This window comes from Dreissena polymorpha, chromosome 13 (genome assembly GCF_020536995.1).
Source record: "Dreissena polymorpha isolate Duluth1 chromosome 13, UMN_Dpol_1.0, whole genome shotgun sequence".
Classification (NCBI taxonomy): domain Eukaryota; kingdom Metazoa; phylum Mollusca; class Bivalvia; order Myida; family Dreissenidae; genus Dreissena; species Dreissena polymorpha.
The window spans coordinates 20,220,434-20,237,450 of record NC_068367.1 but is presented as its reverse complement, the minus strand read 5'-3'; the positions used below and the strand labels follow the sequence as shown (position 1 = coordinate 20,237,450).

Genomic DNA, 17,017 nt, shown 5'->3' with positions numbered 1-17,017 from the left:
GGGGACATATATTGCTTGGCAAAAGTCTTGTTTAAAATGTTGCACAAGTACAGAACAAAATTTGCTTTTGAAAATAAATATAAAACTAGAGGACAATGATGGCCGAAAGATCTGATTTCTTTCACAGATAAAAATCATACTAGTATGACACATCTTAACATTTGGGTAACTAAACAACTCATTTATCTGCAGAGGCAGTCAGGTTGACTTTAAACAGGGATACAAGCATTAGGCTTGGGCTTTTAAGTTCTTCACTATTGATCAGGTTGGTTTAAAAAATCAAATCTTTAATTTTATTATCATGTTCAAACAAACTGAATGTGGATAGCATTCAGGCAATGCAGGAAGTGTCCCCTATATAAGTAAGTTACCCCTAGCTATAAAGTATAATATAATGATATACACTACGTCTAGCGCGATTTCTGCCATCCACCACACTCCTACCGTGGACAATTTTTCGTAAGCGTGGAAAATCACCGCAATCTGAAGGTGTTTCCGTCACGATAGATTGCGTCGACAGTGGCTGTACACCGCGGGCGTTATCGGGAAATCGATCTCACAGTGGACCACCGCGATCGCGGTGGACAACCGCCGCCTTGGTGGTTCGCGGTGAAATACAGGTTAATATGAATGAACATGTAGATTTCGATATTGCAGACCGTATAATTTTTGCAAAGTTCTAGAATGTTTTGTTACATTTGTATGTACATTTGTATACATTGTTACTTGATTGTTAACAATCGTCATTAGTTTCTATTGTATACCCTCGTTCCAGAATCATTTGACATGTCGTACATCGAGCGTGATGTACTTCATGTTTTGTTTCTACAGTTGCTGCGTGAAGATTTACTTGTTGTTTATTTAAAGAATTGTTTGTTTTTGTTAAAATTTCCGACAGAAGTGAGAAGATGCGTTCAAATACCATCTGTTCTGTTATGTGTAAATGGATGTAAACAACAAATTCTCCATTTTATTCAATATAGTAAATTCATGTGCATGTCACATTCTCCATTTTATTCGATATAGTAAATGGATGTAGACATCACATTCTCCATCATTATTTCGTAAGAAAACAAGCGTTTTATTCGTATTGTAATATGGCACATGTACAATAAATAGACATACATATACATGTATAACAAAATCATATTTATAACATAATCAGTATTTAAATGCATGTTTATAATATTGATAATAAAAAACTCGTCAGCTTTGTGACTATGTTCATTATTTTCCGAAAACCAAATTCTTGGTCGTATCTGAAATAAAAGAGTAAAACAGTTTTAAAAATGCTAAATGTGAAATTATGCCTCGTTAAATTCACCGCGATTTCTTAACAACACTTCTTATCGATATAACTTTGATATACATTGTATTTGCTCAATGCACAACACTATTGTAACACAATAAGTAAATCAATTTTTACCATAATTTAATATTACGATTCAGTGTATGTTTCAAAATGAACTTGTTATTGAACAAAGAACAGGTATACAAATAGTCAGCTACCAACATGACAACTGATCTTTTCGCATGACTATGATATTAAAATATCGCGGAATTTAATACTTACTGCGGATGTCTCGAATTTGTACATGTACATTTATTCGATCCAATACATGTAACAAAAGAAACAGGAAATCACAAAAATAGTCTGATATCAAATTACATGTACATGTAACATGTTTGTATGTAATTGTTGGCGAGCTATATATGTACACAAACGAGCAAGAGTTTTCGAAAGGTTAACAAAAACAATTCTTTAATTAAGAACAACAAGGGAAACTTCATGCAGAAACAATTGAAACAAAACCTGAAGCATGAAACGCAAACTATACTCATGCTCGATGTAAGACATGTCAATGATTCTGTAAAGAAAGCAAACACGAGATAAAGAGTTGAACATTCGGTGATTTTATTATGAAGTGCATGTAATACATGTACAGTACAGCCAAAGCGGAACAAACGTATTTCGCGATCCGCGGCGGCAAGGCGAAACGAGTCGATGCCGCGTCAGTCGTTGAAGCCCCGTCAGTATGCGGCGGCAAGTCGCATTTCGCCGCGAAACTTCGCATCTGTCCGCCGAGGCATGCCGCGGTCCGCAACATGATGCCGAGTCGATGCGATCATGAATATATTTTTTTTTAATTATTAGTTACATGTAGTTAACAAATTTTGAAAGAACAATTATAATAATAATTAAAATCATAATAAATTTATTGTGCGCGGATTGTATTAGCATATACATGTAAGCATAGTTAATGTGTCTGGCCAATTATTAAGTTTGTTTCCCGCCCGTAGCGTATGTATTTCACACATAAACAAGGTCACGTAATTATGTTTTCGCACATACAAGTGGTCAAGGCTCCAGCATATGGTGGATTTATAAATTAATTGCATGTTGATTCCGCTATTATATTTTAGCTGAGAAAATTAGCAGTTTGAAGCCACATCAATAATCAAGACGGTGACGACGTATTTGTAGTTTTGTTAATTATCAGCTTATTATAACTATTGTTTGAATATGCGTATATAAACACGTTTTATTTTGTTCATATTATATATACAGTTAATATCGCTACTAATTACCCGAAAATCCCGTATATTCCAGTTTTAAAGCAAATGCTGGTAAATATTTACGATACACAAACATTTTCGATATTTCCTTAAGTATCAAATACATTTTGGCATTTGTTACTATTTATAGAGATGATGAAATAACGTCTAATCGGGGCGTTTTTTTTTCTCCAATGAACACGCGATTTACGCCTGACGTGATGTTCATGTATTTATACAACACAAAATACACACAAACTTTCCAAACGACGTTCTACATGTCTGCATAATTTTCGCACGCTTTTTATGAAACAAAGGATATTTTAGCACTGTTTATTTGACGCTAGATTTTGCCAAAGGACGCGTTAGCATTAAAATTCGGAAGTGTGTTTCGGATTACAAATTTAATAATGATAATCGAACGAAACATAAACAGTTGCGCGTAATTAATTCTACGCTACACATACATGTATGTACATGTAGGTGGATATCTTTTCACTCGATCCGCCGCGTACGTATGCGGCGGATTTACTCCGCAAAAGTACGCGAGGTTAATACAGACTCGGCGTCGTTGCGCAGATCGATGCCGAGTGCCACGGCGATACGCCGCGTGAACACACGATTCGGCCGCCGCGGACTAATAATCTGGCCGTGGCGTAGCCGCGGATTATGTTTGTGCCGCTTTGGCTGTACTGTACATACACAGTTTAAAAAAACAACATAATATTTGCAATGTGAATGAACATGTACATTTCGATATTGCAGACCGTACATTTGTATAATGTTGTTGCACATGTATTTCACCGCGAACCACCTAGACCGTGGTAGTCTACCGCGATCGCGTTGGTCCAACGTGAGATCAATTTCCCGATAACGCCGAGACTGACACTGCAATTCAGCACTGCGAAATCATCGTGTTCAACGGTGTATCCCGGTGAGATAGTAATTGTCCACTCTAGGCTGAATCACAGTGATGAGTGGTGGATGGCAGAAATTGCGCTAGACGTAGTGTATTCTCAAGTTGTATCAGTAAATGCATTTTTCAAATACATTATCATTGAACTTCTATGTGTCATTGTTAATCTTTACTGAACTTTATTGTCACATTAAATTACAGTTTTGTCTTAATCGTGGAAACGTTGATGCATACAGTTTTGTTAACATTTTACCTCATTGTTGTTGTTGACTTGCCCCCCCCCCCCTCAACTCCCCTTTCTAGATTAATGACATTGTATGAACTGCAATAGCCATGCTATACAAAACATGTATATGATTTAATAAAAAAAATCACAAACAGACTTGATTTGAAGAACAGAAATGTCTTATAAATACTGCAAATTCTTATTTACCATCTTGATTGGAACAATTAAGTATTCCATGCGTGGGTGAGTGAGTTTACACTGGCACCTTCTGCACATTATTCAAATTAATGTTATCTCCTAGGCTACCCCCATAGGTCCAGCTTTATTAGTCCACTAACGGTGAAACCGGAGGGGACTTATGGTTTGCGCTCTGTGTGTTCGTCAGTCAGTCAGTCTGTCACACTTTTCTGGATCCTGCGATTACTTTAAAAGTTCTTAATATTTTTTCATTAAACTTGAAACATGGACAGGTGGCAATATGGATATTATGCACGTCATTTCATTTTGTTCCAAGTCAACAATTCTGGTTGCTATGGCAACAAACAGACTAAAAATACTGGTGAAAATGGTGGTTTTCTGGATCCTGCGATAACTTTAAAAGTTCTTAATATTTTTTCATGAAACTTGAAACATGGACAGGTGGCAATATGGATATTATGCACATCATTTCATTTTGTTCCTACGTCAACAATTCTGGTTGCTATGGCAACAAATAGACTAAAAATACTGTTGAAAATGGTGGTTTTCTTGATCCTGTGATAACTTTAAAAGTTTTAAATATTTTTTCATGAAACTTAAAACATGGATAGATGGCAATATGGACATTATGCACGTCATTTCATTGTGTTCCTACGTCAAAAATTCTGGTTGCTCTGGCAACAAATAGACTAGAAACACTGCTGAAAATGGTGGTTTTCTGGATCCTGCGATAACTTTAAAAGTTCTTCATATTTTTTTCATGAAACTTGAAACATGGATAGATGGCAATATGGACATTATGCACGTCATTTCATTTCGTTTCTACTTCAAAAATTCTTGTTGCTATGGCAACAAATAGACTAGAAATACTGCTGAAAATGGTGGTTTTCTGGATCCTGCGATAGATTTAAAAGTTCTTAATATTTTTTCATTAAACTTGAAACATGGATAGATGGCAATATGGACATTATGCACGTCATTTCATTTTGTTCCTACGTCAAAAATTCTGGTTGCTATGGAAACAAATAGACTTAGAAATACTGCTGAAAATTGTGGTTTTCTGGAACCTGCATAAACTTTAAAAGTTCTTCATATTTTTTCATGAAACTTGAAACATGGATAGATGGCAATATGGACATTATGCACGTCATTTCATTTTGTTCCTACGTTAAAAATTTGGGTTGCTATGGCAACAAATATTTAAAAAAAATCTAACAATGGTGGAATTTTTGACAATGGTGTAGCCGGTGAGGGGACATATATTGCTTGGCAATTATCGAGTCTTGTTAATTTGATATTGATCAAAACACGGGATCATTAAATCAAGATGTCACTAGAAAGTTCAGGAGACAGAGTATCAGGGGAAAACAAAAGTCTGGTCATAAGGAATTGTTTTTTTCCTTATGCAAAATAACATATAGCGATATTTAGATGTTGGCTAACGTGTAAAAAAGTATGATCATAACAGCTCAACTGAGTTAGAGAAAAATTGCCAACTGGCCTTTTTAGGCCCCAATTATAAGAAATTTCTTGAAATTCATTTTGCATACTGTTGCCCCAATTATAAGAAATTTCTTGAAATTTCTTTTGCATACTGTGTATTTATTTAAACCAGTTACAACAAAAAATAATAAGACAATACAATAATAAGAACAGTTTTGCGCTGAACAGGCGACATGTGAAAAGAAAATATCAGTCAGTAGTAAAACACTTTGCGTACACATTTATTTGATAAAGACAGCTGGTCAGACCAGAAACTGGTGGGTCAAAAGCCAGTAGAGCTTTATTAATTGTTTCAAAAATTCAGTGTTCTGAAGCCAATACTCAAGGTTGAAGTATTAAAACCAAGAACGCCCTTTCTTAAATCAGGCTGCACCAATTCAGTATATCCCACTACATGTAGTGTGCACGTTAACAGATAAAGATTTAGTAGAATCATGCCTCCTTAAAACAAGAATTTATGTAAATCAGGAAGCAATTAAGCGACTTTTTGGAATGACTACTCTTAGTAATTCCAAACACGAAACCTCCACGAGCGTACATTCAAATTTGTTGACATTGATATGTATTTTCTTAATTTAAGCCATAGAGTGCTGTTGCATTGTTTGTTATTGACGAAAAAAAAGATGACTTGAACTATTATAGATCTATTGGTTTCCTAAAAACAAAAAACATTATTTCAAATATATGCATTCTCCAGATCCATCTAAAAATATTGCTGACATTGTGAACTTAATTTTGCACTTGTTCTTTTTCCTCAGGTATGAACTATTTGCATAGGGAGGCACCCATCAAAGTTATTCATAGAGACCTGAAGTCAAAAAATGGTGAGTACATGTACATTAATTTGTTCACATGTTGTGTTTAGTGTCTATAGATATTTTATAGATTGAATAGCAATGACATAAGATGCAAGGCTTCTGAATGAACTGAAATAGTTTTAATTTATTGGACATGTCATTCAGATTTATTGTTTTTTCCGTTTTTTGTAAAAGAACATAGAAAAAATGATAAAAAGTCAAATATTTGCTAGATAATATTTTAGATAGATTAAGTGTCACTTATGATTTGGTCATATAAATTTGCTCATGAGCAAACAAAATATATATATATATATATATATAGAAATTTTAGTTACATTGTAATTTAAAGGGTCCTTTTCACGATTTGGTAAATTAAAAATTACAAAATTAAAATTAATTGTTTCAGATTCACATATTTTCGTTGTAGTTATGATATATCCGAGGAAACAGAAATACTGAACATTTATCATGCTCTAAAATATCAATAATATGCTTCTTTTGACGATTTAACAACCTGCAAATTATAAAGCGTTGCAACGCGAAAGGCTTGAATAATTTGGAGAGTTCTGTTGTTGTTGTTATATTTTGAGATACTATGAGGATGGCTTATATGAAGTATAAAATACATCACTCATTGTATGAGCACGGATGGCCGAGTGGTCTAAGCGATAGACTTTTACTCCAGGGGTCAGTGGTTCGAGCCCAGTTGAGGGTTACTTTTTTTTCTTTCTTTAATTTTATTCTTGTTTTTTACTGGAGCTTTTTAAATCCAATGTTTACATTTATCAATATAAAGCATTAAGTGACAAACTTCACTACATGCAAAAAAACTGTGAAAAGTCCCCTTTAAAGATTAACTAATTACAATTTAGCTGAACCATGTTGACTTAGCATGTTCTTTTCTTATTGTTTTCAGTTGTGATTTCTGCTGAGAATGTCTGTAAGGTAAGAATCTAAATGATTTATATTGTAAGACCAGACGGTAATGTTGGTGTTTTTTTTAGGATAGAACTGCATGGTTTTAAAAGACATTTGTTACAAAGCAGGTGACCTTGAAAATAGGTCTTTTTGTTGTCCATTTTGTTGCTGTTTATCTCATTGTAATTTCTAGGTGATGGCAATGTATACATTTAGATTGAATAAAACTTGGGCAAAACGAATATACATGACCTTTTATGAAAAAATATTTTCTAGAAGAAATTATGTTTTATTTGTATAGTATATGTATGTATCATTCAGTTATCAGTCAGTTAACAATTACTTTCCGTCTGATGTGTTTGAATCAAACCATGAAGATGTTAGTTATAGCTATGCATTAAAACTATTAAGAGTTGTTGATAAATAAAAATAAACAATAATTTTAAATAAAATTTAATTCTTAAATGATCATAAGAGAAATTCATAAAATACAAATGAGAACTATATTTTAGTTGATGTATGCAGATTCGGGACTTCTTCCTGCATTGTTAATAAGTAGTGTAAGGGGTGTAAAATGTGTTTAAAGCCACTTGTTCTAAAGAACTACCAGCTGACAGAATAATTTCGCCCTTACTTAATTACTTTGTTGTATCCCACGTTTCTCTTTTGTTGTTGGCGACATGATTTTTCTTCAAATTACTTGCAACTGTAAAGCTGTTTTGATATTTTGGGGTAAAAAAACACACTGTCCATGGTAATATTTCCTCCAAGGCTCAACATATCGACTGAATAATGTTTTTGTTTTTTTTGGGTGTTCAATATTTTATTCTCAAAGCATCTAGTTTTATACAAGTACCAAAATACAGAAATCATCTTATATTTTCAGATAACATGGTGACTAATAACATAAGCAGTAAGGAAAAAGTATGGATGAAAGAAGAGTTTTTTCACAAACATATTGAAAAAAAAGAAGAAAAACTGAGAAAAAATGGGAATACAAAAGTTAGCTCAAAAATGTATTTGACTGAATAATGTTACAAGCAGCATGATCAGCAAGTTATAATATTATGACTTGACACAGCCTAATGTCGCTTCAAGACATGCACTTGCTATAGACTGATCTAAAACTTTACACTGTCTAATGTCGCTTCAAGACATGCACTTGCTATACTAGACTTATTTGAAAATGGTGTTGCCAAATCACTTCTGATATCATAGTCATCAAGATCAAACTTTTAGTTGTCAAGTAGAGTGGGCGAGTGAAATTTGTAAACCCTGTCTATAGATAGTCAGATCACTTAGTATATCATAAAAAAATGTGATACATACTTGCATCTATTTAAGAATGTCCCTTGTCCTGTGGTCAGGTGAACTTTATGTACAGTGGACCATTTTGTTTTTCCGATCAGTTATGTGATGAGTGTTTCTGATATTATTGTCATCTGGATCAGCATTTTTGTTTCTAATTAGCTCTGGCAAGTGAAATTTGTAACCCCTTGTGTCAATAGATAGTTATCAATTAAGATCATTAAAGATTTATGTACCTTGCACTGTCTTGTTGTTTTATATTCAGATCTGTGACTTTGGTGCCTCCAAATTTATGGGCAGTACAACAAAGATGTCCCTGGCTGGAACCTTTCCCTGGATGGCCCCGGAGGTTAGATACTTCTAAAAAGGAGCATGATTTTTAGCTCACCTTTGGTGGGCTTTTGTGATCGCCTTTTGTCCTTCTTTCGTCTTCTGTTTTCAACATTTACCTTGTGCACACTCTAGTGGCCACACTTATTGTCCAATCGTCATGGAACTTGATCAGAACATTTGTGGGTGTGGCAAAGTGGGTGGCTGAGTTCAAAAATATATTTAAAAATTCTTACTATATTCAAGTTTTAAACGCTTCATTTCCAACCCTTCGTAACTGATGAGCAGCAAACAGCATAAAACCTGAACAAACTTCAAGTTACTTACAGGATGTTCTTTTTTTATGCTGTTTGCACATAGCCATTTTCACTTTGTTTCTGATTGAAAAAGGGTTATAAGTAGGGCAGTTGTCTGTTACTGGCATGCGGTAAGTACAAGTTAACCAGATTACCTTTGAGTAAGTAAATTTAGCAAATATTGTGACTTATGAAGAATTTTGTTGAGAAATCCAATTAAAATAAAAAATAAAAAACAAGCTTACTAATGTGATGACTTCTTCCCATACTTAAATGTGTCCATAAATATTTTTACATTAATTATAGTCTTGAAACATGCAAGTTGTTGTTATTAATGTAAAAATACTTTAAACGTAATGAAAATAGCAATGCTTTAGATGAAACAGAGGAACCAACATATAAAAAAAAATGTAAGGAGCAACTGGTGATTATCAAAGTAGAGGCACTTTAAAATAATGAAAATGTAAATGTTTAAGGTGATACAGAGCCAGCCTGTGTCTGAAACATGTGATACTTGGTCGTATGGAGTGGTATGTATAATTATTTAGTTACCATACTTTACTGTGTGTTACTTGCTTTTTTAAATCTCAAAATTTTAATGTAAAGGTCATCAACAGATTGGGCTAAGTGAATGGTGGCCGATTTGAAGTCCGATCTTCCAGTTTTGTTTGTAAAAAAAACTTTTGCTCTCGACTTTGGAATTAAAAATTTGTGTGCGCGTTATACATGGTTGCGAGTAATTTTATAGTAAAGTATTCTAGTGTGGAATAATTTAGTCTTTAAAGTTGAGCTAACATGCCATTTATATATCCCAGTATGTCCCAAACCCATCTTAGCAAAGTAGAATAGTGTCTTGGACGTCTTTCGGTCTGTCTGTCTCACAAATCACTCCAACACTTGTCAACGTACTTCATGCAAACTTCTATGTTTATTAACACATGACTCTTTTTTATTTCATGTTTGTTCATTATTATTTGTGTTTTCCCTTTCCAGGTGTTATGGGAACTTCTGACACACGAGGTTCCATTTAACGGCATCGAAGGTTTCCAGGTGGCATGGCTGGTAGTTGAGCGAGAGGAGGTATACACAGGCATATGTTTTTACTGCTTTGGTAAAAGGTCTGAGCACATGATAAATTTATCTGTGTTCTGAGAATACTGGGCTTAATGCATGTGCTAAAAGTGTCATCCCAGCTTAGCCTGTGCAGGTATGACACTTTCAGCTTAAATTACTTTTTATGCACTCGGTAGGGTGGCATATAGCAGTTGAACTGTCCGTCAGTTCGTCTGTCGGTCTGTGCATCCGTCAGAAAACTTTAACATTGGCCATAACTTTTGCAATATTGATGATAGCAACTTGATATTTGGCATGCATGTGTATCTCATGGAGCTGCACATTTTGAGTGGTGAAAGGTCAAGGTCATCTTTCAAGGTCAAAATTCAAATATATGGCTTCAAAGCGGCGCAGTAGGGGGGATTGTGTTTCACAAACACAGCTCTTGTTATCCCCCGCCAGAGGGGGAGGGATATTGTTTTGGCGTTGTCCGTCCGTCCAGCAGTCCGTCCGTCTGTCCGTCCGGCACTTTTGTGTCTGGAGCCATATCTTAGAAGTGCTTTGGTGGATTTCATTGAAACTTCGTATGAGTATATATATGCATAAGAGGATGATGCACATCAAATGGCATTGTACACCATCTGTTAAAAACAGAGTTATGGCCCTTTGTATCTTGAAAAAATGCTTTTTACTATAGGCACTTTTGTGTCCGGAGCCATATCTTGGAACTGCTTTGGCGGATTTCTTTGAAACTTGGTATGAGTATATATATGCATAAGAGGATGATGCACGCCAAATGGCATTGTACACCATCTGTTAAAAACAGAGTTATGGCCCTTTGCATCTTGAAAAAATGCTTTTTACTCTAGGCACTTTTGTGTCCGGAGCCATATCTTGGAAGTGCTTTGGCGGATTTCATTGAAACTTGGTATGAGTATATATATGCATAAGACGATAATGCACACCAAATGGCATTGTATACCACCTGTTAAAAACAGAGTTATGGCCCTTTGTATCTTGAAAAATGCTTTTTACTATAGGCACTTTTGTGTCCGGAGCCATATCTTGGAAGTGCTTCGGCAGATTTCATTGAAACTTGGTATGAGTATATATATGCATAAGAGGATGATGCACATTGTACACCATCTGTTAATTACAGAGTTATGGCCCTTTGTATCTTGAAAAAATGCTTTTTTCAGTGTCTTATATAACCCTTTTGTGTCAAGAAGCATATGGGCGGGGGATATCAATTCAACGAATTTGCTTGTTCATTTTCCAGAGGTTAACTATACCAAGCAGTTGTCCACCCTGTTTTGCCAAGATCATGACTCAGTGCTGGGAATTGGAGCCGAAATCCAGACCTTCGTTCCGCCAGATACTCAACAAACTGGATATAATCCTCGAAGACGGTATGCTCTAAAAGCTACTGTTTCACAGATTGGGAAATCAACAAACAAAAATTCTTCAGTTTTAGATTTCTTAACTATTTTTATGTCCCCCACCACTATAGTGGGGGACTTATTGTTTTTGCCCTGTCCGTTGGTTTGTTTGTTTGTTTGCCCCAACTTTAACATTTGCCATAACTTTTGCAATATTGAAGATAGCAACTTCATATTTGGCATGCATGTGTATCTCATGGAGCTGCACATTTTGAGTGGTGAAAGGTTCAGGTGAAGGTCATCCTTCAAGGTCAAAGGTCATATATATGGGGACATAGTGTTTCACAAACACATCGCTTGTTTTGTATTAACTTATTTAAATAACATTTTTGACACAAGTTTCAGACTCATGTTTATTCATTTCAACACATTGTTTAAAACCAATCTCTTAAGTGTTACAAGGCTCATTTCTGATTCGATTGCTTTATAAACTTTTATGATACCCGTTATTATGTGTTTTTTCAGATGCTATGCATGATGTTACAAATTCCTTTTTGGATCACAAGAATATATGGCAGTAAGTAGTTGCCTTATGTGAAAAATGCCTTACTAGTCCTTTGCAGGCAATGGTTTCTGCGGCTGTCAAAGTCATGTATGTAGCCATTCTCCTATTCACTGTGAAACCAATTAATTTTTCTGATACTTTTTTTCGTGGATTTTAGTGGGAACTCTCGGCCATTAAATCAAATGTCAAACAAACGTTCAAGTCAGAAGTAATATAGTATTATGAGGAAAAAAATCACAAATTTAAGACACATAAAAAAATGCAAGATTTTATGATTCCACAAAATTTCATATCACGAAAAAGAAATGAATCTACATTATTTTGAATGATGTAATGTTGAAACCAAGGGCCAAATATAACCATCAAACCACTGCATCAACAATTTCTTCAGTTTATTTGGAACAACTTGAGGTTGATGGCAGTGTTACTAAATTGATCATTTATTATTTTTTTGTACACATTTTATTTTCATTGTAGTATATTACAAACATTCATGTTCCTAGGGCTTATTTAAATGCTCTCCCGTCCATTTCCTTGGTTGAACCGGTTATTGTTTTCCATGGGGGAGATCTAGAGAACACCCCCATAGTGGGGATAGAACCCATGACCTTCCAGTCACCAGGCGGACACGATTATGCCACGATGACCTTTTTATATAGAGAGCTTGTTACTAAATTTTAGCAGTCAAACCCTTATATTGACTATTTGCCTCCGTTATTTCAAAAGACATGAGATCGAGACCACACTTGACCGCCTGAAACGAGCAGAGAACCAGCTGACAAGCAAGGAACGCCAGCTCCGAGAACGAGAGATACAGCTCATGGCTCGAGAGCGCGACCTGCAGCAACACTTAAATGCAACAGTAAGAATGATTTGATTGGTTATATGAGGCAGTAAGAATGATTTGATTGGTTGTATGCAGCAGTAAGAATGATTTGATTGGTTATATGCGGCAGTAAGAATGATTTGATTGGTTGTATGCAGCAGTAAGAATGATTTGATTGGTTATATGCGGCAGTAAGAATTATTTGATTGGTTGTATGCAGCAGTAAGAATGATTTGATTGGTTATATGCGGCAGTAAGAATGATTTGATTGGTTATATTTGGCAGTAAGAATGATTTGATTGGTTATATGCGGCAGTAAAAATGATTTGATTGGTTATATGTGGCAGTAAGAATGATTTTATATGTTATATGTGGCAGTAAGAATGATTTTATTGGTTATATGTGGCCGTAATAATGATTTTATCTGTTATATGTGGCAGTAAGAATGGTTTGATTTGTTATATGTGATGTCGTCAGCAGAAATCCGTACAAACGCGGTCGACGTTATTTTGAGCTACGCGTGATTGAAGCGTAGCGTTATAAAAATGGAAATACAATTATAATTATATTATGAAAAAATATTGAAACTTGAGATATATGCATGTTCGAAGAATGAAATGCCCCCGAGCTCTGATCAGCAATGTACACTTATAATTTTTTAACTGGTTGGAAGTAACCGTTGCTTTGTTGAGCGACCTCTTCTAAAAGGTTACGCATACGCAATTAATTTCCTTTATATATTACATATAAAATAGTTAAAGTTCGATATCACCTTTTACCATGATCAAGCGATAAGTCACTTTATCATAATACATCATTGGAAAGATAAATGTATAATATTTTGAACAAATGCATGTCATTAAATTCTATACGTCATAACTCAAAATATTTACCTTTTCGGCACACCGGTTTTGACACCTTTGGAGGCGGCCATTTTGGGCTCAAATAGTATGACCTACTTTCAAATCCGGGAACCATCAACAGAAAAAGTAGAGCACAAACATGACTTTTTTTCTTATTGCTTACATATATACCTTCAATTTTACACCGAAACACACCATTTGCAATGTATTTTACAAATCCTAGGCAGCATGCTCTGAACAATATGTGCGTAGTATCAAGTTGACTGCATGTAACCCTGCAAACAGGATTTCCGGTTTGGGGTTATGTGACCTATAAGAGAAACCCAAACCCCTTCAAATTTGATAAAGGCACTTTTCCCATTGGTATAATCTGTTTTGAGAAAGGTCAAAAAATTCCCGTACAATGACACACAGATTTATTCATAAAAGTTGCCGTTGAAAGCGTCATGTAGATTAAACTAAAATGTGACTCCTAGAGATTAAACAAGTTTTCACTAAAGCCTTATCAGAAAAACTGCCACACCCACTAGTAGCCATGTTTTTCCACTGACGGAACCAGTTTCGAACTCAGCCGACATATGATAATAATACAAGTTCTGAGTAAATTTCATCATGATGGGATCAAAAATGTGACTTCTAGAGTGCTAACAATGTTTCACTATAGCCGTAAAAGGCAAACTGCCCGCCCCTTGGTTTCCATGTTTTTGGGCCAGAACCATTTTCAAACTCAATAGAGATACTATAAGAACAAATGTTTATACAAAATTTCATTAACATTGGAAAAAAATTGGCTTCTAGAGTGTAAAGAAGCTTTTTCTTTAATTTGACCCATTGACCTATTTTTTGACCTCACATGACCCATCGTTGAATTCGGCCGAGACATCATTGAGACAAATCGTCTGACCAAGTTTCATGAATATTGGAAATAAATGTGGCCTCTAGAGTGTTAACAGGATAAATTGACGAGAGATGACGCACAACGAGCGACGGACAAAAGGCAAATTAGATGCTCAGCATGTGCATATGGTGCTTTCATGAGCTAAAAACAAGTGGCTGTGTTTATACAAAAAATTTTTTTTTTATATAATAGTAAAAATCATAAAGCCAATAATTTAACGGAGTATTAATAATTTTAAATACTGTTCGTGTTCATATCTAGTTAAATTGTTGTTTTTTGTATGACTTTAGACAAATTTTTAAGTGAACCATTATAAAAGCTTATCAAGTAGATGTCAGTCTGTCTGTAAGTCAAGTCGTTTGTCCCTCCCTCTTTCCAATCACCAATTCATCCGAAACCCACCCAAATCTATCCATCCATCCAACCATCAAACCATCCTAAACCATCCCCCGTCCACCCATCCATCCATTTTAAACTTTGTTTATTGAACAAAAACAAGTGCAATAAAACTTGTAAGCTTTTAAAACCTTTTCCTAACGACACACACATTTTATCCCGTTTTCATGATGTCAATGATTTATCATAAATTCAAATGAATCTCAAAGCCCCAATCAACAAATGACTAAGGCACTACATGAGCACACATGATACCTAAACTGTGATTATATGGTTTCTTTATCATGATATTTTGAAATTAAAGACAATGATTTAATGAACTAGTGGTTAAAATGACTAGATATTAGCATTACAATATGTTTACTGACTGGTGAAAATGTGTGAAAAATTAATAGCAAAATTACATGAAATTCAAGTATACCAATGGGTTATTTTGATTAGCAAAAATCAATTACTTTTAACTATGTTTTATAACTGACCATGTAAAATATACTGTAATTAGGTAGGTCATCATATTGACAAAGAATGTTCATATTAGAGCACATAAAAAAGGGTAATCACGAACACAGGAATCAGGTAACTTAAATACACCCAGGCTAATATGAGTCCTTCAAACGAGGCTTTATCACATTTAAAAACTCAGGCTTCACACAATCAACAGTCAAACAGATTGAGTTGTCACCATCCCATGTGACACTTCTCATCGTGATCTCGTAAAATGTGCATCATGGAAAGAAAAACATGATCTTTGCCCACGATAATGACATAATGATCTTTGGACAATAGACCATGTTTGATCTGCGTCATAACTGGTCTCAAGATAATTTTGCCTGCAGAAAAAGATAGCCAGTATCAGCGTAAGATTACTAAAGCGACTGCGTGTCAATCAAATTATTTGCTGAATTGTTGTTTCATGCCCAAGCTTGACACAAAGAGTTATTGAACACAGATATAAAATTAATAAGCAAACACAACATGGTGACTTGAACAAGATAGCTAAGTTGATAATATCTCATGGACTCGTATTTGAAAACACCTGAAAGATAAATTTCATCATGAATCCCCATGAAGCAAACATTGTTTAACAATAGCAAACATTCTCATAAAGTTGCAGTACATCGATGTGCAATGGTATAACTATGCTGTATTTTTCTTAAGATTTCGTATTTGAAGAGAACATGCAGAGGAAGGGGTTATGCATTCATTTTTAGCTCATCTATTTTTTGAAAAAAATTATGAGCTATTGTCATCACCATGGCGTCGGCGTCGGCGTCCGGTTAAGTTTTGCGTTTAGGTCCACTTTTCTCAGAAAGTATCAATGCTATTGCATTCAAACTTGGTACACTTACTAACTATCATGAGGGGACTGGGAGGGCAAAGTTAGATAACTCTGGCGTGCATTTTGACAGAATTATGTGCCCTTTTTATACTTTAAAATTGAAAATTTTGGTTAAGTTTTGTGTTTAGGTCCATTTTATTCCTTAAGTATCAAAGCTATTGCTTTCATACTTGCAACACTTACTAACTATCATAAGGGGACTGTGCAGGCAAAGTAATGTAACTTTGACTGGCATTTTGACAGAATTATGTGCCCTTTTTATTCTTAGAAAATTGAAAATTTGGTTAAGTTTTTTGTTTAGGTCCACTTTATTCCTACAGTATCAAAGCTATTGCTTTCATACTTGCAACACTTATTAATTATCATAAGGGGACTGTGCAGGCAAAGTTATGTAACTCTGACTGGCATTTGGACGGAATTATGGGCCCTTTATACTTAGAAAATTGAAAATTTTGTTAAGTTTTGTGTTTTGGTCCACTAATTACCCCTAAACTATCATGGATATTGCTTTCATACTTGGAACACTCGCAAACTATCATAAGGGTACAGTAAAAGGACAAGTTGCATAACTCTGGTTGTCATTTTTACGGAATTATGGCCCTTTTTTGACTTAGTAACTTTGAATATATGGTTAAATTTTGTGTTTC

At 34.9% G+C, this 17,017-nt stretch overlaps 2 protein-coding genes across 7 annotated transcripts in view; one reads left to right on the top strand and one right to left on the bottom strand.

The window, feature by feature from the left end:
• LOC127854439 (mitogen-activated protein kinase kinase kinase 20-like) overlaps nt 1–17,017 on the top strand; it is a 219,546-nt gene that overhangs the window by 134,971 nt on the left and 67,558 nt on the right. Inside the window, exons 8-12 of one of the 6 annotated variants that reach the window (XM_052389479.1) lie at nt 9,528–9,581; nt 10,045–10,131; nt 11,384–11,513; nt 12,009–12,060; nt 12,775–12,910. The exons of 3 other annotated variants lie outside the window; for them this stretch is intronic. In XM_052389479.1, the coding sequence (XP_052245439.1) occupies nt 9,528–9,581; nt 10,045–10,131; nt 11,384–11,513; nt 12,009–12,060; nt 12,775–12,910 (459 nt within the window). The remainder of the gene's footprint in view (nt 1–9,527; nt 9,582–10,044; nt 10,132–11,383; nt 11,514–12,008; nt 12,061–12,774; nt 12,911–17,017) is intronic. 2 more of the 6 variants (XM_052389478.1, XM_052389477.1) reach the window with 2 other exon arrangements.
• LOC127854440 (RING finger domain and kelch repeat-containing protein DDB_G0271372-like) overlaps nt 1–17,017 on the bottom strand; it is a 129,002-nt gene that overhangs the window by 85,447 nt on the left and 26,538 nt on the right. The window lies entirely within an intron of this gene.